General features: G+C 38.8%; 1 protein-coding gene across 2 annotated transcripts in view; it reads right to left on the bottom strand.

The window, feature by feature from the left end:
* The window catches only part of LATS1 (large tumor suppressor kinase 1), a 42,004-nt gene extending 21,664 nt beyond the window's left edge, over positions 1–20,340 (bottom strand). Inside the window, exons 1-3 of one of the 2 annotated variants that reach the window (XM_060114970.1) lie at positions 20,085–20,172; positions 6,110–6,583; positions 1,411–1,558 (exon numbers count right to left, since the gene is read on the bottom strand). In XM_060114970.1, coding sequence (XP_059970953.1) covers positions 1,411–1,558; positions 6,110–6,451 — 490 coding nt within the window. In that variant the 5' untranslated portion in view covers positions 6,452–6,583; positions 20,085–20,172. Of the gene's footprint in view, positions 1–1,410; positions 1,559–6,109; positions 6,584–20,084 lie in introns of both variants that reach the window. The other variant, XM_060114971.1, reaches the window with a different exon arrangement.
* Between the last annotated feature and the right edge of the window lie 3,479 nt (positions 20,341–23,819).

The raw sequence follows: 23,819 nt of genomic DNA, 5'->3' as shown, positions 1-23,819 counted from the left end.
TTAAAATGTCAATTTAAAAATAATCAATAAACAAATGTTTAGGCTCACCAGTGATCAAAGAAATGTGAATGTAAAATGATAGTATTTTCACAACCACTAAATATACAAAAAGGATAATACCTAGGATTTACAAATATAGGCATTCTCATATTAAACTGACTGGGACAAAAACAAGTTGGTAGCACCTTTCTGGTCAGCAATACAGGCATACCTCAGATGGAGATGGTTGCGGGTTCAGTGCAGTTAGGTGAGTATTGCAATAAAGTAAGTCATGTGAACTTTTTGGTTTCTCAGTGCAGATAAAAGTTATGTTTACACTTTATATATATATACATGTATATATGCACATATATATACTACAGTCTAATAAGTGGGCAATAGCATTATATCTAAAAAACAATGTACATACCTTATTAAAAAATACTTTATTGCTAAAAAAAAATGCTAACCATCATCCGAGCCTTCAGCAAGTCATAATCTTTACTGGTGGAGGGTTTGAAATATTTTGATAATTATCAAAATATGACACAGAGACATGAAGTGAGCAAATGCTGTTTGAAAAATGGCACCGACAGACTTGCTTGATGCAGGATTGCCACAAACCTTCAATTTGTAAGAACTGAAATATCTGCGAAGTGCAATAAAGTGAAGCACAATAATATGAGGTACGCCTATGAGAAAAATTTTTTGCAAGTCTTTGAAAATTTACTTCTACCAAATCATTAGGAATGTACAAAGATTTAGGTACAGGGGAATTTACTGCAGTGCTGTCTATAATGGCAAAAAAAAAAAAAAAAAGGAAACAAGGCGAATGTCAAAAAATGAGACTGGTTAAATAACATATGTGATGAGTCTACCTTACTGTAGCTAAGTATTCTGTAGGCCATTTAATAACAAGGAAAGTTATACATGGTATACTAAGTGAATAAAGTAGGTTTTAGTATGACCCCATTTTTTGCTTAACAATAAGAATCAAAATACACACATATAAATCCACTCCAGTTTTTGACTGAGAAACAAAACATACCAAAATCTTGTGGGTATTAATAGCGGTGTTTTCGCTTATTTACTTTCTAAATATTCTATGATGAACATGTTTTACAATAAGATTATATACATAAAAAAGGAATAGTCTGAATTATATTTATGGTTAAATAGAAAAATATTTCAGCTGCATTATAAGCAATCAAGCAGTTCTCAACCTAGACTGCTGCTTATCAGAATTACCTATGGAACTTTAGGGCCCCATCTGCAAATTCATTTTGGTGTAACACTATAATGTTATTTTTCTAGCTTGAGGCTTTCACTTACCGTGATGCTTTTAACAATTTCTAAGACAAAACATTTTATATACTTAAATATTTTTAAGTATTATAAAATAAGAGACTAGGAAAAAATGTGATTAATCACCTGGCTTTAAGTTGGCATTAATAGGTCTGGCAGCTGCTGCAGCCATCTGTTCCCGTCGAGGATCTTGGTAACTCATTTTACTAATGAATTCAATTGCAGCTTCTATACTTCTGTTATTAGTTTTCTGAAGAGCTTGTATAACCATATCCTGGTATGAAGTTTTAAAAACAGGAATAAAAATTAAATCTTATAATTAGTAAGAAAGAAACAACACTATAACTTCCACTGGAGAAATTCATAATTTTGAAGAATAAGGCCCCAAGCCAAAATTTAATGTCCTGTTTGTAAAACTACTTTGGGGGGAGGGGCAAGATAAGGGTAGGGGATTAAGAGGTACAAACTTTTATGTATAAAATAAATAAGCTACAAGGATATACTGTACAGCACAGTATAACTATAAAAATCCATACAATCTCAAATTACTAAAGAAAACAAACCCTCAAATTCTTCAAATGTTTCTTTAATATTTTTCACCTTTATGTAGTGTATTACTGTTTTCTTCTAGGGTTTTTTCCCCAGATGCAATCGTAATAACATGCTTCTGAATTTCTCATTCTTATATAAACAAACAGAGACTATCAGATTGTTAAAAAGGTATCAATCAACATACTGGAAACCACTCTTTCGTACTGTTAAAGTATTTTATTAAGCATCTTTATCATTGTGTTTACTAGTAAAAGAGCTATGTAGTTCTGGTTCCTACCTTCATTAGGGTTTACATTTTCAGAGAATTTTATTTATGAGGACACAAATATAGGACAAATGGTAGAGGAAAAACACTCAGACTTTATATGATTATTTGATGAAGACTTTAGGAGGTTACATGGTATGAAAGAAAAAACAGGGAGTTTGGAGTCAAATGGAACCAAAGAGGTTGAGTTCCAGCAGCCCTGCATTACTATGCTTTGTCTGTCATGCTTAAGCAAAAATACACTCCAGTGATTGGAGATTTATGTGCCCCACTTTAGAACTGTGTGAACTCTGGTAACTTATTTAACATTTCAGAGCTCAGTTTCTTCATCTGTAATACACTCAGAGTTGATGTGAGGATTAAACAAGAAAACATGTAAAAGCACGGTGCCTGGAGCTCAGATATGGGTTGTCCTGCTCTGTTCCGCGTCCTTTATTTTATATGTAAACATAAATTATACACTAACATGCCAAAAGTATACTGATACACATTTTTCAAGAGGGAGGCAGCTACTTACTTGTCCTAGAGGATTTAGTATTTCAAACAATATTTTTAAATGAGAAATGGCTTAATAAGACTAATGGGTGACCAGGCTATTGATAGATGATCCTCTTACTCAAAATGACTGGAGGTGATTGAGGCCAAGCAAAAAAAGGCTGTGGCAGAGACTTGTTGCCTACTCAAGACCTAGTCTCCCTTCTTTAGAAAAAGTTACTAGGATTTTTTTGAAAGAGGTTTTCCTTATAGCTACAGCGGCCACATGAAAATTCTGACCAATGAGACAAAAACCAAGGATTTCTTTTTCTTTTTTTTTAAAAAAACAAGGATTTCTGGAAGAATGTTGCTGTCCCTGATTTAGGTGCTGGTCCCTCCTGTACCCTGTTTCCTAGACAATAGATATGACACCTGTGCTAGAGCATGTTGCCACCAAGAAGGAAAATTCAAGAGATTTGTTAAGAGTTGTAGTTTGATATTTTTAAGAGAATGAACTGATGCTAGCTATATAAACTGAGTCACTATTTTGCTTAAAGCATTATTATTTGGATTTTTATTAAAAGCAACCAAACCCAATCCTTAACTGATAAAAAGGTACAGTGTGGTCACATTTTATGCCAATCAGACTTTGCAAAATTTGTAGTGAGATACAAAGGATTAGTAAGTCTCACTTTATGTGCAAATTTAAAATAATACATATCATCCAAATTAAAATTCACCAGGGAGTGCTTAACTTTAAAAGTGGTTAAACCAAGTGAACTGTAACTGTATTTATGCTAATATCACATGGCAGCGCTATCTCAGTTGGTAAGAAAACTGACACCCACCATTCTTTTTCAACATTGTAGGAACCATATCGTTAAATGCACTAGAATTTCAGCCTGTGATTTTGGTGGTGATTATGCTGGCTTTTATTTTTTAATTTTATTGCTATATGTTAAAATATTTTTTACACCGGTAACAATATCAACCAAGTGTTCCTTAAAGTGGGGGTCTTAGTGCCAGTGTGAAAAAGAGCACCCTTAAATCAGTAACTTTGGAATAGAAGTCTTATGTGCTAAGAAAACATTATGTCCCCATTACTATGCTTTTGTTCTTCATGCTTAGAAACAAAAATACACTCCAGTGATTATAGCTTTATGTGCCCCAAGAATGCATCAATCCTTAATTTTTAACGTTTATTCCTACGAGGAAATTAATCTTGAAATACTTAAGGTTTTAATCTTATAGAGCACCAGAAACAGTCTCAAAAAATTACAACTGCCTTGAACTTGGCATACTTAAAGGAATAGAGTTTATGAAATGATAAAAATAATGAAGTGAAAGGAATTCCCTGGTGGTCCAGTGGTTAGGACTGTGCACTTCCACTGCTGAGGGCCCCGGTTCAATCCCTGGTCAGGGAACTAAGATCCCATAAGCTGCGTGGTGCGGCAAAAAAAAAAAAAAGCGAAAACTAGATGAAGAATTTTGAAGTATCAAGTTAGGATCTTGAACAAATTCTGCAACATAATGGGAAGCTACCAGAATGAGTGATTCAGGAGGTAGAAGAAGTAAATTGCCATATTCTTTATATCACGGTGAATATAAATAATACCATTCCTTCGTTATTTGGATAAATGAGGATTGATAAATGTCTAAATGCTTTTAGTACAGCAACCTTGCTTAAGGGGCTATTAATGTCATAAGGTAAACAATTTTGAAATGTGTGATTGCAGTAAAGCTAACGTATCTTTGTAACGCAAAGCAATTATTGTTATTATTGCCAACAGATAAAGAACAGGGCCCTGACCAATGCCTTACACTTCAAAACTGTCTACGTTAGAAAAAATTTTTAAGTTCCTTAAAGGTACAGACCATCTTTGGTATGATTCCCTATCCTGACTGACGGGTTCACACACAGTAAGAGCTCCATAAATACATATTTACTGATGTGATTTATCTGACATACACGTTACCACTTAAGGGCCTTTACAGCCATGTGATTTTCTAAACTCCCTTTCCCTAGCAACATGTAAGAGGAAAGAATAAGACCAATGTTTCAGCCTTCTCTTTATTCTTTGCCTTTCGGCTAAAGGATTAGGAAGAAAGTACTCTAAGAGACTCTCCATTCAAGCCATTTCCTTAATCCTCCAACTACTAACCAGGAAAACATCCCAGGATCTCTTCTCCTCGCCCACCCCCATATATTTTCTGGTGCAAATCCAATATATTTAGAACACTTAAATATAAAATTAATAGGAAATAATATTAATCAAGTGAAGATAATGGGCCAGAAAGAATAATCTCTTTTTCTTCCTAGTTTAGTTATAAATTTCCCTTTTCAAATCCATCACTATAATGAATACTTAGGTTCTCATTTTAAAAATTAAATACAGAGATATCTGAAAACGTGGTCGCTAAAATATTAACAAGGTGAAGGAATTTTTTTTTTTTTTTTGCGGTACGCGGGCTTCTCACTGTTGTGGCCTCTCCCGTTGTGGAGCACAGGCTCCAGACGCGCAGGCTCAGCGGCCATGGCTCACGGGCCCAGCCGCTCCGCGGCATGTGGGATCTTCCCGGACCGGGGCACGAACCCGTGTTCCCTGCATCGGCAGGCGGACTCTCAACCACTGCGCCACCAGGGAAGCCCAAGGTGAAGGAATTTTAAGGGTAGTTATTTTTGTGTAGTGGAGCTAATTTTTAGTTTCTTCCTTATATGGTTTAATTTTTAACGGGGAATAGATATTACTTTTATAATCAGGAAAAAAGTTACTATCATTTTGAAAGAAAATGTAATCAATGCTTCATTATTCACATTTAGTTACAATTTCCATGGCCAATTTTTACCTAAAATGATTTCTGCTATCTAAAATATTCGTCTAAACTATGTAATCATAGAAAATAAATTTTATTAGTAACCTAAGCAAAATGGGTATGATTAAATAATAAAGACTATGAAAACTTTCAAAATGAGTTCTAAAAGTAAATATTAAAGACTTAGCATAACTGACATGAACTGAAATTTCACCAAAAAACCTTGAAATTCTTGGAGACTAATCAACAAGTAAATTTTTAGTTTTTGTGAAGTTAAGCTTTGAGTCTGAGAGGTCTGTGAGCATTAAGTGCTGAATGATGTCTCTGGCCGCTCTTCCTTCTCTGTAGTATAAGCTTATACTTCATCCCCTTAGGGCCCTCATTTCTACAACAGCCACTCGGCTTACAGGGGAAACTACCCCACACAGACGGATGTCCTTGCCCTGCCCTCACTTGTGGCTTCCCTCACCTGCACTTCCACTCTGACTTCATGACTTGACCTTTTAAATCTCAGGACCACAGAGAAAGCTAAAGAAATAATAATTATTTTGTTTTAATAATTAATGAAATTGTAAACAACGTTCTTTGCTGATAGAATATACAAATTTCTATACATAGTTAAATTCTCTCAAAGGAAACATCTGGGCAGGAGGTCACCTAAAAAGTGTTATGTAGTGTAAGGTAAGAAAAATCCTTTCTTTTGTTTTTAAAAATTCTTACCTCATCAAATCCAGCAGCTTGCAAGTCTTGAAGCATTTGTGGATTAACTTCTGAAGTACTCCGACTTGTTTCATTTGCAAATGGTTGTAGAGAGTTTCGAATTTCCAGCAAGGCTTTATGATGCATCCCAAACTTGGGTGGATTTCTGACTTGTCGCGGATCTTCAGCTGACATTTTACTCATGTTATGCTCAGCCTTAGCAGCATCGGATGGTTTGGATAAATTCCTAAGAGATTCCCGAATTTCTTGCAGCATTTGTCGGCTGCTGCCAGTGTAGTTACTGGCAGGAAAGGTCTTAGGCCTCATTTGTCTATATCCTTCTGGCTTTTCACTCCTCTTCATGAAAACATCTATATATATAACTCACACAAAAGACTTCTTTAAGAGCTACTTGATAGATTCAGAGCTTTCCCTTGAGCAAAACTGAAAAAGATCCTTTGTAGAAGCCCCCAGGAATGTTAAAATTTTTACGATCTAAATAAAAGAAAAAACAAACAAAGCTATAAAGTGACTGATAAAGCAGTACCATGTATAGTAGTCCAGCACCCCCTTAATCACGGGGTATACCTTCTAAGACCACCAGTGGATGCCTGAAACCTCGGATAGTACCCATCCCTATATATACAGTAGACCCCTGAACAACATGGGTTTGAACTGCATGGGTCTATTTATATGTGGATTTTTTTCAACAAATAGTTGAAAAAACGGTACAACGCGACCTTGAGGTTGGTTGAACCTGAGGATGCAGAACGGAAGGCTGACTGTAAAGTTATCTCCGCCAGTTTTCGACTGCACAGAGAGCTGGCACTCCAACCCCCAAGTTGTTCTAGGGTCAACTGTACTATGTTTTTTCCTTTACATACATATTTATGATAAAGTTTAATTAATTAATTAGGCACAGTAAAAGATTAGCAACTAATAATAAAATACAACAATTATGGGAATTCGTTGGCAGTACAGTGGTTAGAACTCTATACTCTCACTGCCAAGGGCCCAGAGTTCAATCCCTGGTCAGGGAACTAAGATCCCACAAGCCTTGCAGCCAAAAGAAAAAGAAAAAAAGAACAATTATAACCACATACTGTAATAAAAGTTACGTGAACGTAATTTCTCTCTCAAAATATCTTACTGTATGTATAAATGTAATGCTTTTTCCATCTTAACTAAGCACTTATCATATACTGTGGCCATCACTTTTACAGTTTGAGGTGTGACAGCAAAACGAGCACAAATTTCTTCTTCCTTCTACACAATTTCATGTATAGAAGATTCTTTCTTACCGTAGATCTTAAAACCTTGGCACACTATTTTTTTTTCTTATTAAATCAAGAACTTTCACCCTTTCACTTTAAGGAAGCACTTTTCGGCTTCTTTTTGGCATATCCGAATTGCCAGCATCACTACTCTTGCGCCTCAGGGCCATTATTAAGTAAAACATGAGCTGCTTGAACACAAGCACTGCAATATCATGACAGTCAATCTGATAACCCAGGCGGCTGCTGAGTGACTAATGAGAGGGATACACTGGACAAAGGGATGATTTACTTCCTCGGTGGGATGGAGCCAGATGGCATAAGATTTCATCCATGCTACTCAGGACGATACACAACTTAAAACTTATGAATTATTTCTGGAATCTTCCATTTAATATTTTCAGACCACAAGTGACCATGGGTAACTGAAACCTTGGAAGGCCAAACCACGGATGAGGGAAGACTACTGTATTAAGGGGAAAAACCCCGACTGATTTATAAGTTAAAAGACCTAGGTTAGAGTTCTGGCTCCATTAAGGATTACTGTATAGTCAGGACATGTTAGTTGTGCCTATTTCCTAATCTACAAAATTACCTCAAGTACTGGTTACGACGATAAAAAATAATTTTAAGAGTGCTTTAGTAAGCATATAAAGTACAGCTGACCCTTGAACAACACGGGGGTTTGGGGCACCAACCCACCACACAGTGGAAAATCTGGGTGTAACTTATAATCGGTTCTCTGTACCCTCAGTTCCAAGTCCGTGGATCCTGTAGTACAGTAGCATTTACTATTCAAAAATCCACGTATAAGTGGACCCGCACAGTTCAAACCCGCGATGTTCGAGGGTCAACCGTATATACAAATGCAAGGGATTTCTAGTGAACAATACAATGGGCAACCTCCCATTATTAAATTCTTCATCTAGTGGCTACAATTTTAGGTTTTACTACCAGACTTCAAGTATACAATTGCTTTAAAAGAAAGGGAACTGCCGCTTTAAAAAGGTTTTTAAGTCACTAGTCCAGAAGATACCTTTATGCTTCAAAAACAGATGCTTGGATTTATTTCTCAAACTGTGGACTGGGACTCTAGAGACAGTAAGCTTATTAACAACAGGGTGAGGAAAGGACCTCTAGACTTGTCTAATTCCTTACTTAATGCATGAATGGCTTCTACAATGCACTGGAGCAACAGTCACCTAAAATCTACTTAAATATCCCCACTGATAGGGAAATCACTAACTCAAGAAAGCCATTCCATTTGTGATCTGCAACAACTGTTAGAAATTCTACGTGGAACACCATGAAATCTCACTCAGTGCATATTCAGAGCCTGTTACAGGCTGATGCTAAACAACTTTGTCTGCATTCTTACCAACCAGCATGTAATGTGAGTGGTGATTACACTTAAGGAGACTAGAAATAGGTGATACTTAGCAATGTTCCATATCCCCATGGTTCCAGTTACAAACTGTTTCACCCAAACTCTCTGAACCTCAGTTTTCTCATTTACAAAGTAGAGATAATAAGCCTGTTACCTCCTCAAAAACCCTTTCCCCAGTTACCTAATTACTGTTTTATTTTCTTGTTAATACTTACCACTATCTAAAATTATCTTACTTGTTTACTTGTTGTCAACCTCCCCTCACTGAAATAAAAGCTCCATAAAAGTACAGGACCTTATTTGTCTCATAAACACTGTCTACCACCTATATCAGAGCCTGGCACATACTGAGTCCTCGATAAATATACATGTTAAACGAATGAAATAAACATGTCTCCTAGATATCCCAGTTCCTTTAACTGTTCTCCAATTCTTGTCATTCTTGTCATGCTCTTCTGGATACACTCTAGTTTGTAAAAATCCTACTGGTGCTAGAAAAGCACAGCACTTGTAATGAAAAAACAAACAAACAAAAAAATTCAAGTATTTGTTCTGTTAATTATTAGCAGTGTGAACTTCGGCATTTAATTCTCTCAAAAATTGCCTCCTGAGGCACAAAATGGTTAGAGTAAGAAGGTTTACCTTATGGCTTGAACAAGGATTAAGAGGAACAAACCAATACAACTAAAGGAATATACATACAAATGTTTAAAAATGTAGAATGTTCTTGGCAATACCATCTATAAGAGCAAATATAGATGTCATCAATCTAGATGCTCATCAGTAATTGTTTGAGTATTTACAGTACATCTATGTAACGTGATGAAGCAGATGTTAAAAAGACTGATGCAGTTCATGAACAGATACCCATAATATTCTTTAATATTCTTAAGCAAAAAAGGCAAATTTCAAAACACTTTGTATAAAATAAAAGCCAATTTCTATTCTGAAATTAGATTACTGTGATGGAGAACCTAATATATAGCAAAGGGAAATCTACTCAATGCTCTGTGGTGACCTAAATGGAAAGGAAATCTAAAAAAAAGTGGATATGTGTACACGTATGACTGATTCACTTGGCTGTACAGAAACTAACACAAACGTTGTAAAGCAACTATACTCCAATAAAAGTTAAAAAAAAAAAAAAAAAGAACAGGAGGGCTGCAACAGCCCCAAAGGCAATGCAGCCCAGGATAAGAGCCATGTCAGTTTCAAAAAAAAAAAAAAAAAAAAGATTATCATTATCATGATGGTTGTACAGCTCTGTAAACATACAAAAACCCAAAAACCAAAAAACACTTAATTATGCACTTTAAATGAGCAAACTTTATGGTATATAAATTGTACCATACAGCTGTTAAAAATAAACCTTTTTTATTTTTAAAAATTATATTTATGGATATTAATTACATATATACACATACATGAATATTTGCAGAAGGCCTGAGACAAGATGAAGTCCTGAAGCAGACCACTAGAGGCAGTTTCCTGATGACTTCACCTCAATAATCAGTACTTTTGTGGTACAACTGCTAAATTAGTTATGAATCAATCAAATTCTACTTGACAAGCAGTCCACATTTCTCCATTTTGTAAAAACAAAAATAATGAACTTTGTCACTGTTATGTCTGTCTACAACATGACCCAATCTACTGATAATTATTTCATAAACGAAATTCGGACTGATACATCTTGTGCTTTTATGAAGAAAGCTGGTCTCTGATGATAAGCATTTTTTCCCCGAAGCCTTCCCAGAATATTAATAGCTTACTAATGAATTTTTCTAGGTTTAACACTTAGCTCACCAGTCTAAAGTTGCAGAATCAACTCTCTACCCTTTCTAAAAGGGAAGATATTTTCCACTTCCAGTTCTAGAACCTATCATTTCTCCATCATCAAGGATTAACAACAGTGGTTGTGCAATGTCACATGTCAGTTATCTCAGTATCTGGTTTGCATTTAATTTATAGCATCTAGGCAATCCTTTAATATCTCACTTATTTTGGGTTTCAACTCCAAGTTAGCCATCATTTTTTGGGGGGGTGCTGGGCAGTGTGGCATAAGGAATCTTAGTCCCCCGACCAAACCTGTGCCCCCTTCAGTGGAAGCACGGAGTCTTAGCCACTGGACCACCAGGGAAGTCCCTAGCCATCATTGTATTTATTTATTTATTTTATTTTAAAATTTTTTTAAAAAATTTATTTGTTTGTTTATTTATTTATTTATGGCTGCTTTGGGTCTTCGTTGCTGCGTGCAGGCTCTCTAGTTGCGGTGAGCAGGGGCTACTCTTTGTTGCGGTGCATGTGCTTCTCACTGCGGTGGCTTCTCTTGTTGTGGAGCACGGGCTCTAGGCGCACAGGCTTCAGTAGTTGTGGCACGAGGGCTTCAGTAGTTGTGGCTCGTGGGCTCTAGAGTGCAGGCTCAGTAGCTGTGGTGCACGGGCTTAGTTGCTCCGCGGCACATGGGATCTTCCTGGACCAGGGCTCAAACCTCTGTCCCCTGCATTGGCAGGTGGATTCTTAACCACTGCGCCACCAGGGAAGCCCTCTAGCCATCATTTTATTATTATATTATGTTACCACTTCCCAGATCGTTCTCCTTGATAGAGAAGAGAAACCAAAATAAGTATAGTTTTGCTTCTCTCTGTCAAGATACTACATTTGCCTTCCATGCCCCTAAAACAGAAACTGGTACAGCAGGCAGTGCAAAAATATCTGTTAAACTAATAAATGCAGGTGATTTATTCCTTCTATTTACTCTTAAGAAAATATAATCTTGGTTTTTTTGTAATAAAAAGATGGACCTTATTGAAAAATTCAAATATTATGTAATTATGTAAAGCAGAAGTCCCTCATAAGTCCCTCCTTCAACAGAGGGAGAACCACTGTAGTAGGCTGAATAATGACATCCCAAAAGATAATCACTTCCAAATCCCTGGAATCTGAAATGTTATCTTATTTGGAAAAAGGGACTTTGCAGATGTCATTAAGGAATTTGAAATGGGGAGATTATCAACAATTATCCAGTTGAGCAGTACATGCATGAGAGGCGGGGGAGATTTGATACACAGAATAGGAGGAGGCAATGTGACCATGGAGGCAGAGACTAGAGGGCGCAGCCAGAAGCCAAGGAATGCTGGCAGCCAAAAGAAAGATGGAAATGGCAAGGAACTGCTTTTCTCCTAGAACCTCCTAAGGGACAGTGGCCTTGCTAACAACTTGATTTTGGGCCAGTGATACTGATTTTAGAATTCTAGCCTCCAGAACTGTATGAGAAAACATTTATGTTGTTTTAAGCCTTCAATTTTGTAGTAATTAGTTACATAAGGCACAGAAAACTAATACAATCACTATTAATACTGCATATTCTAACATATATTACTCTTAATCAAAATGGGATCGTAACACACAAAATATGATGTCATTCTTTTACATTATCACGTGACTTTACAAGAAGAGAATGTCGTGTTGACCAAACTTATCTGACCAAAGAACTTTTTCCCCCAGAGCATTTTATGGGATTCATGCTCTATGTAATATACTTTAGAGAATGCTGGACCAGCGAGATTCACTCTAGTCGTATATTCTATAACTCTGTACTTTGACTAACATTCCTAACATCCAAGTGAGTGCACAATGGTCACAGAAATGACTGAGTTCTGGGATACGTGTAATAATGTGTTATAGGTTTAAATAAATGATTAGTTTACACGTAGTTCTTTCATATACACGTAGAAATACTTGTGAATAAGATATGATGCCTGGTATTTCAAAATAATTTCGTTTTGTGATGAAGTGGATGGAGATTTGGATGAGACAAAAGTGATAAACTGATGATTGTTGTAGCCGGGTGATGGGTACATGAGAGTTCACTGTACTATTCCCTTTACTTCTGTGTATACTTGAGTTTTCCAAAACCAAAAGCAAAAGAATAAAGAAAAGGAAATGACTATAGCGCTCTGTATCTTGGAATGGTTCTGCTACAAATTATTTTTTTATGTTCACATCTTTATTGGAATATAATCGCATTACAATGTTGTGTTAGTTTCTGCTGGAAACAAAGTGAATCAGCTGTATGTATACATATATCCCCATATCCTCTCCCTCTTGAGCCTCCCTCCCACCCTCCCTATCCCACCCCTCTAGGTGGTCACAAAGCACCTAGCTGATCTCCCTGTGCTATGCAGCTGCTTCCCACTAGCTACCTATTTTACATTTGGTAGTGGATATATGTCCATGCTACTCTCTTACTTCGTCCCAGCTTCCCCTTCCCGCCTTACTAATTATTCTTATTCAAAGTACACTAAAACACACAGGATTTCTTTAAAGAAACCATTAATTCTATGTAACAATATTGTTTCAACATTAGCTTTTCAAGGGAAATAACAGAAACATTATGTTTAAATGTTCATTTCAATTGTAATATGATCTGCACCACCTGATGTCAGAAATGGTGAAATGGAGGAAATGTGGCATGTCTTTATCCAATTGCTTTTGATTAATACCTGTGGCAGAGACTACACTAACATACTGCCCTCTATTTCCCAGTTAGTTGCCAAAGCCCCGCTAGTAGGTATCTGTAATGTGTGTCCACTCTGGGCCAAGGCAGTTAAATGCCATTGTGCTTCCCCATCTGTCGCTTTCCTGCTTCAATTACAATCCAGGCCACATTTTGAGATGGTAGCTTCACATTATAGGGGACTGTGGGTCCCTAAGCCACTGGATGGCTTACTAACGACCCCCATTGGACTGAGTGTGAGCAAGATAGGAAATCTCTGTAGTGTTAAGTCATTGATATTTTGGGATTTGTTACCACAAAATAGCCCAATATTATTGTGGCAATAAAGACCGTCAAAACAAGCAGAGTCTATTTATTCAGAGCTTGCTATTGGAAGGGAGTTGGCCACTGTCACTCGTGTTTAGCAGAGACTCAAAGGCAGGAAGGGAAGCGGAAGAAGACTTCAGGGATGCTCTAGTTGTAGGCTGCTGTCATGAGGAAGCTGGAGGCCAGCTAACTAAAAGTGGAACATCCTGTGTGACTGTTTTGGGAAGCATATTTGGTTTTCTCTTGTTGGTCCTGAGAGAAGCTGGCATCTACTGACCAAGACTTGACTGTTTGGGACTACTGCTACTAAGACTGTGGGTCAGAGTTCTACTTTCGTATATGATCTAGCCATTGTCTATTTGTATACATAGTCTCTCATTACCCTAATACAGAAATTGGTACCTAGAAGTGAGATGCTGCTATAACATAAACCTAATATGGTACTGGCCAAGTGGTCAGGTTGAGGGCTTCAAGGGAACTGATACTGGAGGCTGGAAAAATGGAGAACCATGTTTCACAGTGGCAAAATATTTGATAAAGTGCTTTGCCTGTTATAACTTACAAGGTAACAAATGGCCTACTGAACTTGTAGTTAGTTCTATGACAAGAGTTTAGAAAAGAGAGTCTTAGAAGTGTATTCTGGCTGCTATTGGCTATTTGGCAAAGCAATATAAATAAATGACAAGGTCATGAAAAAAAGCAGCTTATTTGCAAACAAAAATAGAAAGGGACAGAAAGGGTTCAGAAATTTAAAGTCTTGCAGAACTGGAAAAGCAGCTTGCTTTTAGACCCCAACATGAAGAGGTAGGATTAAAAGATTCTGAGCACAGGTGCCCACTGAAACCTCTTGGCTGATTAAAGTACCTCAGTGGTTTAAAACAACAACAAAAACCAACGTTAAGGGTATGGCCTTCCCTCAAATAACCAACTGAGAAGCGAAATGGGAGTTCTCAAATCTCTGGATGAGGTTACTACCACATGTGAACTTTGGTTATGGTTACTGACACATGCAACTGACTGGAATTAAACACATCAGAAGCTTTCTAAATTGAGGAAACTGTTTTGTTAAAAAAAATTTTTTTTTGAAAAACCACTCAAGCTCAAACTAAAAAACCCTTCAACTATTCAAAATGTAAAACCCTTGGGCTCTCAACTTCTATGAAGAGTAACTTAGTCAAGAAAGATTTGCACCTTCCAAAGAGGGACTATTCCCCCAAAGCTCACACTTCATAGGTGACCAAGGATGATAAAGGAAAAAGGACTCCCAGGAGGCTCTTGGAGAGCAATGGCCAACAGTGACAGAGAACAGTGGACGAGGGAGCTCCTCCCAGATACCTGAACGGAGGTCCAGTCAAGGAATCTCCCCTTCCTCCAGCGCTGGTTGCTTTCACAAGATCTGCCTATGGTGGTTTTAAAATTATTTTATCAGCAATTGCTATTTCTCATTCTTCTCCTTTTCTAACAGTAGTGCTTATTATGCCCTCTGTCCCTGTTTTACTATTGTGTAATGTGGTGAGTGAGAGGGAGACAGAGAGCAAAGATAACTTCAAAGGTCTCTGGGCCAAGAGGAGCTATATCCGGACCTGATGAAGAGAATACTGGACATATGGACCACAGGACCTGTGAATCTAGCTACTGCTGCTTAGGGCCCAACACGCTAGCAAAAGAATAACATAATACTATGAATGTCTTCCTAGGACAGAAAGTATAGTGTTTTCTTGATTCTCAGATACATGCTTTTCCACATTTTAACATTTCTGAAACTGAGTATATCTTAAAATCAGTATTAAAAGGAATGTGCCAGCTCCAAAGTGGAGTTCTGGAATAGCAAACAACACACATAGCTAACCTGACCATAAATAAAAGGCCAAATTTCCTTGTCACTTCAACTGTATTATTTTCACTGGCAGCACCATGTGGTTGAATCTAGACCCTTGATTAATGCTCAAAATGTCTTCAAAAAGATTCCACTATAATGTAGCATTATGTACTCAGAAACTGTCATATAATAGACAATGCAGGACTTCCCTGGTGGCACAGTGGTTAGGAATCCGCCTCCCAGTGCAGGGTATGCGGGTTCGATCCCTGGTCCAGGAGGATCCCACATGCCGCGGAGCAGCTAAGCCCACCAAGCCACAACTCCTGAGGCTGCGCGCCTAGAGCCCATGCTCCACAACAAGAGAAGCCACCGCAGTGAGAAGCCTGCACACCGCAACAAAGAGTAACTCCTGCTTGCCACAACTAGAGAAAGCTTGCGCTCAGCAACAAAGACCCAATGCAGCCAAAAAAAAAAAAAAAAAAAAAAAGACAATGCAATTAAAGGCATAAACAATTGCCAAATTTAGGTGAGATCACAGAATTTTCAAAGGTAAGAGTCTTTTATGAAGTACAAGCACTCAAATACCTGTCAAACCTTTTGAGTTACCTTCAGAAGAAGCTGTTTAATTTCTAATAACTCACTCAACTCAGGAAAAAAAACAAAACTAAGAGTTTAAGCAAAAGGAAAGGAAGACAAAACTCCAGTGTTCTTCAATATGCCTCAAAATTATATACTCAATCATAAAGACAATAGAGGTTCACGATAATTAGCTGGGGTTATGAAAAGCACCACGTCACCATGATGCTATTTGTTAACTAACCAAAGCCCAAAGTAAATCAGAAGAATTCTAGATCCTGAATGTGAATAAAGCTGAGACTCAAAAAAACTGAATGGTATACAATTGAATGGATAAATGTATTCTATTGAAGGTTAGTTAAAAAACATGTTTATTGGGACTTCCTTGGTGGTGCAGTGGTTAAACCGCGGGCTCCCAATGCAGGGGGCCTGGGTTCGATCCCTGGTCAGGGAACTAGATCCCACATGCATGCCGCAACTAAGAGTTTGCTTGCCACAACTAAGGAGCCCGCCTGCCACAAATAAGACCCCGTGCAACCAAATTAAATAAATAAGTAAGGTAGTTTAAAAAAAATGTTTATTTTCTTTCCCCTGAAAAATTGTTACTAAATAGATTGCTTGTTTTAGACTTAATGGTGTCTTGGAACTGAGGAAATATGACAATTCAACCTCATCTTTTTAAAATAACTACACATTGAATTACATCAGGTAGATGTATCATAACTTATCTATCCCCTACTGATGGTCCTTTAGGTTATTTCCAATTTTTGCTATTATAAATAATGTTTTAAACACTGATAACTTCAATTGTATTGGTAATATTCTAGTTCTGAGGATGGGTGGTAAGTTCGTGGATGGTCATTTTACTATGCTTCATAGCTTACACGTATACACATATTCCTTGTACATATAAAAATTAGTTAATAAAAACTGTGGCAATAAAAATTCTTGTGCTGGGATTTCCACTACAGGCAGCACGGGTTCAATCCCTGGTCAGGGAACTAAGATCCCACATACTGCACGGTGGTATAGCCAAAACTAACTAACTAAATAATAAAGTGTATAATTCAATGGTTTTTAGTATATTTACAGAGTTGTAACCATTTAAACAATCCATTAAAAAAAAATTTCTTGTGCACCCATTATTGGGCATCTCCCTTAAGATAAATTCCGAGAAGTGGAATTGCTGGGTCAAAGAGAATGCATATTTAAAATTCTGATACTTATTGTCAGGTTGTCCTCCAGAAAGGTAGACTACAATCCCTCCAGCAAGGTATGGTTGACACTGGCATTAACAAATGTGAAACTGATATGTGAAAACTCTAATAAACAAAGAGAATTTTGAGAAGAACTCTTCAACACTAAACAGCTTACCTCTTTAACCCATGCTACACTGGTGCCAGATGAGTCTTCCTAATACACAGTTCTGATCATGTTACCTCCCTACTCCAGAACCCTCAATGATTCCTTTAACTTAAAGTCAGAGATCTGGGTCAAAGAGCAGGGTACAAATCCCAGTTCTACCAGTAACTACAATAGTTTTGTGATCTCAGCAAGCTGTGCCTCAGTTCCTTCACCTTCAAATGTGGGCAATAATAGCCCTATTTAAATAGGGTTATTTTAAGCATTAAATAAGTTTAATACATGTCAAATGTTTAGAATAAGTGCCTGACTCAATAAATGTTAGTTATTATCTTCTTACTCTTTCCACTATCTTACCCAGATTCTAACCAAGCCAAATTACTTGCTCTCAGCTAATGTACTTTGTGCTTCTCTACTTTCATGTTCTTACTCTTCCTGTTCACTACTCTTGGAAGAGCCCCTGCCATATTTCTTCTTGTAGAAATTATACCCAACCTTTAAGGTCCCATTCAAATGCTTCCTTCCTGAAGTTTTCATTGAACTGGTAGTTGTTAACCTCCTCTGAACTCCAAATGCACTTTGCACAGTCAAATAAAACTTATTTTTCCTACTAGATCACAGATTGACAGAGCATAGGTGTCTTGGGGATATATAGATATAGACAGATTGATACATATATCTATCTATCTCTATATATGTATATCTACCTATATATCTACATATATATATAATTTCAGATGAGCAAATGGATCCAGAGAGGTAATGTGGCCTGCCTAAGATCATTTAGCCATCTCAACATCATGCTAGGAATGGACTCGACACATCCTGAACCAGCCCAGGGCTCTTTTTACCATACCTACATCTTGAGTTTTCCTAAGGGATTATAACTACTCACATTCTTTGAAGAGATACTTACACTGGTTAGACTGAAAAGACAAAACCTCCATTCCTTAGAAAGTTCAGACCTTCATCAAATGTGCAAATGTGAGTTCAAACAAATATCACTGTCCAGCTTAGAAGAAGAATAGATCCCATTACAATAGAAGATTTCAAAGTGTTACCTTAGGTTGAATTAGGTTTTTAAGAAAGACGGCCTGTCTCAGAGTTTGACTAAATCAGTGATGAGAATAGCAACAGTAATATGTACTGTCTTAGCACCACAGTCTTAGTTGTTCATACAGCAATATTCAAGAATCTCTGCATACTGATGACATCTTCTCCAATTCAGTTTCTAAGAATTAACTTATCGAAAGTGAAAACAATCACTATAATTTATATTCATGCTAAAAAATGACTGCCATTTCTACTTGATAAAAATGTTGATCAATGACTAAATAACTTTTGCGGTCTACAAAAATCCCCCATTAATGTAAATATAACATCTAGAACAAAAACTAAATAACCAGAGCTGAAACTGTTCCTAGACTACATTTACGTAGAGTAACAAGGAGAAGCATTAAAAACAAAAACAAAAACTCAACCTATAGAAGGATATCCACACATGATATCAAAAATGTGCAGCAGAAGTATTTTATTATTTGCTTTTGAAGAGTGCCAAGTCATATTCAATAAATATTCAGGCATAGAAAAAAAAATGCGCCTTCCCTGGCGGGTACCATGATCTAGTTTCTTGCAGGAGCAGCCGATCAGAGTAACACAATGCTACTTCTTTTCCTGTTAAATCAGTCAAATTCCTCCGCTGCCTTAGGGAATCAACTAGCTCATTTTACCTGTCTGTCAACTTATTACAGAAATAACCGGAGGTAAATCACAAACGTAGACACCTTAGCAGAGAACATTCATTCCAATTATAATGTCCTACCGTTTCTTCCACATGGAGGAAATTAGATAAAAAATTCTTAATCCTCAATATATAATCCATAAAGGCCGGACCAGCTTCACGATTCAAATTCATTTCCCTAACCGGAGTGAAACAATATTACTTGTGCGAGATTATACTTATTTCTCACTAGATTTATGAATAACTTCTACATGACTATATATTTTGAGTAATAGTAACACATGGGTCAACAGACATTAAATTTTCTTCCCTTAGAAAAGAACTTTCAACTGGAGAGAATGGGGTTAAATCAAGTCACCTGAGAGTCATTCTTTGTGATACAAATTCTTTTTGAAGTTATAATAAACAATGTCCCCTTAATTTCCTTTCCTTCCTTTTCTGTATTTACATACACACGCCTACTCCACAGAGATCCCTCCATCTCTCCTACCCCTTCCAGCTATGAACAGTACCCTATTTACAGTGGACTCTAAGTAGAAATTCCGAGAATTTTTTCAAGGTATATCCACCATCCGGTCCCTCTGGGATGAAAGAACGGCGGCTCTGTTACTGCGAATTTCCTTCAGAACCACCTTTCGCTTTTCCCTCCTTCCTGAGCACCGCTGACCCGTGCGTGTTGGGGATAAGGGTGGAGGTACGAGGGAGTCCGCGCACGGCCTCCGGCGACACCGGCTCTTCCTAGCCCAACCTGAACCTCCAAGGCCGCAAAGCCCGGGGCTCTTCCTCCATCCCCGGACGCGGCCAACCCTCGCTTCCCCAGGACAGGGCTCCGCTCAGGTCCGTGCAACCAGCCAAGTCGGGCCCGCACCGGGCCGGCCCGGCCCGCCCGTCCGTAGCAGCCCCTGGACCCCCGCCAGCGGGGATGGGCGTGGGCCCCGGCGGCCACCGCCCCGCCAACTCCGGCTCGGGAGAAGAGAGTGCGCCCCACCCGCTACGCCAGCCTCGGACCTACCTGCAGGGGAGAGCGGGGCTCCTGGACAGCGTCCACGGGCCCGAGGGCGGGCGCCGATGCGGCCGGAGCCCGTCCCGGGGACTCCAAGTATCCCCGGTGGGGCAGGGCGGGCAGAGACGCCGGGGGACTGCCGCGGGCCAGCGCGGCCCGTCGCGGGGGTCGCGGGGACCTGGCTCTCCCCTTAGCACCAGGCCGCCGCCGCCGCCGCCGCCGCCATTTTGCCTTCCACTCGGTGTCGCCGCCGCCGCACTCCGCTGCAGGTTTCCCGGATGTGGGCATTTCCCGGCGTCGCTTGCGCGGGGGCCGAGGACTGGGGGCTTCGGCCCGCCCGGCGACGGGGAGCGAGCGCGCCGCCTGCGGCCTCCCACTTTCCGTAGTCGCCCGCTTCCCTGCGTGTCTGCGAGCGTCGCCCCGCGTCGCCCCTGCCTTGCGCTGCTCAGGTGACTCGCCCCGGCTGGTGGCGTCAGGTTCCCCCCATCCCAAGCCCACTCATTTATTTCGTTGCCTCTCTCTTTTCAATTGAACTCTTTCTATGGACGAATATAGGATAAAAGATGCGCATCTGGAGTTTAATTCTCAGAACCTCGCTGTGGACATCGGGATTCGGGATTTCTAGATGCTTTGAAATAAATTGATCTTTGCTTAGCACTCTTTCCCCGAGTAAATCCGTGAGTAAGTATTTTCTGAATCAGCCAGATTAATATATTCTCAAACCAGGACAGATTAAGGAGTTTAGAGATTTTTAATCTGTCAGCCGACTCGGTAGAAGAGGAAGTCGTTATTGCCGTAATTGGGATAATGATGACTGCGAGAAGAGGCTTCATTTCTTGTTAGATTGAATTAGAAGTTTGGGATGGGATCAATGGTTGTATGATGTTTAAAGGTCCCGCCCACCCATTGTAAAGAGCGCCTTTGCCAATTCTGCCTCTAGAAAATATATACACTTAGTATTTTCAAATATCTCACCATTTTTTACTAGAGACAATTTTTTAAGACTTTTTTTCTGATGTTGAATTAGTTGCTGGCTACTGTATCCAGAAGTTCAAATGTGAAAACCTGTTAAAAGATTACATTCCACGAGCGCTTGGTTGAAAATCTGTATTCCACAATCACAGAGTCTGTAGAAGACATGGCCCAAAGTGGCTGACTTAATAGCTCTAGGTCTTACTTTCTTCAGCTGGAGAACTAAGTAACCTTCAGGGTATCTTTCAGCCTCAAAATTAATATGAATTATATGAATCTAATATGTTGACAGGCCTGCTTGTCCTTTCTAGATGGATTATGTATCTGGAAGAGCAGACTGCCGCCTAAACCTTGTCACCTCTGTCACCAACCCTCAGAACTTCTTTACTTAAGCTCTTCATCTCTCTAAACCTAAAGATGGGCATCTCCAAAAACTACTGTCTTTAGGAGAATTCCTAGATAATTCAAGGACCTCAGTGAATTGCTCTATATATTAAGAGGTTTACTCCTGTGAAGTAGGGGGAGAAAAGAGCGGGGAAAGGAGAGAAGGAATGTTCAGGATAGAAGAACCAACCAACAGGATGAAACTGAGAGTGGCTGAGACTGGGAGTGGGTGGAGGTGAAAGACCAGGAAAATGCCAACTAAGGGTGCTGATGTCTGAGAATGGCAATACCTGCTCTTGTGTTTGAAGGTCTTTGTGTTGCTGTGATGGAAAACCGTTGGTCCAGCTTCAGCCTATTCAACCCTTCAGTGCTTCATGGAAGAGGGATTTTTTTTTTTTTTTCTTTTTTTGCGGTATGTGGGCCTCTCACTGTTGTGGCCTCTCCCGTTGCGGAGCACAGGCTCCGGATGCACAGGCCCAGCGGCCATGGCTCACGGGCCCAGCCGCTCCGCGGCATATGGGACCCTCCCAGACCGGGGCACGAACCCGTATCCCCTGCATCGGCAGGCGGACTCTTAACCACTGCGCCACCAGGGAGGCCCCAAGAGGGATATTTTGATTTTGTTGTAGTTGTGTGGTTTTTGTTTTGTTTTGTAAGTATAGTTGAGTTACAATATTGTATTCGCTTCAGGTATACAGCAAAGTGATTCAGTTCTAAATATATATTTTTTTCATATTATTTTCCATTATAGGTTATTACAAGGTACTGAATGTAGTTCCATGTGCTGTACCGCAAATCCTTGTTGCTTATCTATTTCATGTATAGTAGGTTGTCTCACTTTGTTTTTATCAACAGAGGTAAGGGGCAAGTCTCATGCTTGGATGACTGTAGGATCAGAGGCAGCACACATGGAAAACGTTTGGAGAGCACTGTGGTCCTGAGAACACAGGCTCTCCCAGGAATTCACACTGTCTTAGGGGAAGGCTCTCAACTATGAGCAACCCACACTTAGGCGTGAATTGTGTTCCACCTCCTTGAGAGTGGAGAATCTACATAAATTATTTGGAATTCTGAGCACATTTGTCTCTCATCCATTTTTTTCAAACATTTATTCTTATCAATGTGGACTCATGGATATTTATTTAATAGTTTGGGTATTTCTTGTTTTTGATCAAATTGTTTCAGCTTTGGCTATTGGAACTCTTCCAGTTAGCTTCTGTGTCCCTATAACATACTCCCATCATTGTTTTTTTTTTTTGTTTTTTCTTAACTTTCTTCCTTTCTGGGACTACAAAATACTCCAAACTACCTGATTTATTTCCTGCCCCTCCAAGGAGCCTTGGTTCCTTTTACTGGAGAATGGTATTAGAAACCAAATCTGGGTTCTTGGTGTGCTCATTGCTACTGGGGAATCCTTGCTTGTAGGATCTCTCTGGCTAATAAGTTGATTCCATACTATGCAGGAGTAAGATCTGTGTTTTGATTTGTTGCAGCTAGCATTTTACTGTCTAGTATTAATTACAATTTAGCTTCTTATAACCATGGTCTGTACAAAAATTGTTTTGACAGTTGATGCATGTCTGATGGCTATGTTAGGCTGGTCTGTCAGCTACTGTTCCCCCAAAGTCCAGTTAGTCATGACAGTTTGGAATTGACCATTAGTTTATTTTTAATTAATTAGTTTATTACCTGATCAGCTAGATTCTAGTCATTCTACTTCTCCCCTCTCACCCCCACCCCCTTTGTGGTTTTCTCCCTCTACTAATATAGTGAAATGTTGTAATTGTTTTGATGATAAGATGACTGTAGTCTAGGCTGTTATTTAATTATTCTGTGTTGCCACTTAACATTGTGGTTCAGAATGATACCAATGAAATAGTTTAAATAGTTGCATATCATAGTTTGGCTCTCCCCAGGTTACATTATCTGTAAAACAAGAGCAGTGCTCCTGCTTCAGACCATCTAATTAGTCTGAGCTAGACATCATATTGATACCATAAGTTTAAATGAAGGCTTGATATAAACTGTACACTAATGAACTTAGTATGCTTCTTAGACAAGATTCTAAAATGGATTATTAAAAGGATGTTTCCACAATACTGTGAAATAGAAGTGTTATTCACAAAGGACAAGGAATTTTTCAATTATGCCAAAATTTTGATAGGATGATAGCTGTAGCCAGGTGTTTTCTCACAATAGCCTTCTGAACAAGATAAATGTGGCAGAGTGTCAATAAGTTAGGTTGGTTTATAAATACTTCAACAACTGTAGCCAAATACCAGTGATTCGTATGTCACTGATAATTGGGAAGTGGGCCTAAGTCCATTTAACCTATCTCCTTACCAATGGGATGAGGGTGTAGAGAGCATGCTGGGCAATTCTGAAAAC

This window comes from Mesoplodon densirostris, chromosome 12, assembly GCF_025265405.1.
Source record: "Mesoplodon densirostris isolate mMesDen1 chromosome 12, mMesDen1 primary haplotype, whole genome shotgun sequence".
Classification (NCBI taxonomy): domain Eukaryota; kingdom Metazoa; phylum Chordata; class Mammalia; order Artiodactyla; family Ziphiidae; genus Mesoplodon; species Mesoplodon densirostris.
This window is presented reverse-complemented; position numbering and strand designations above follow the sequence as displayed.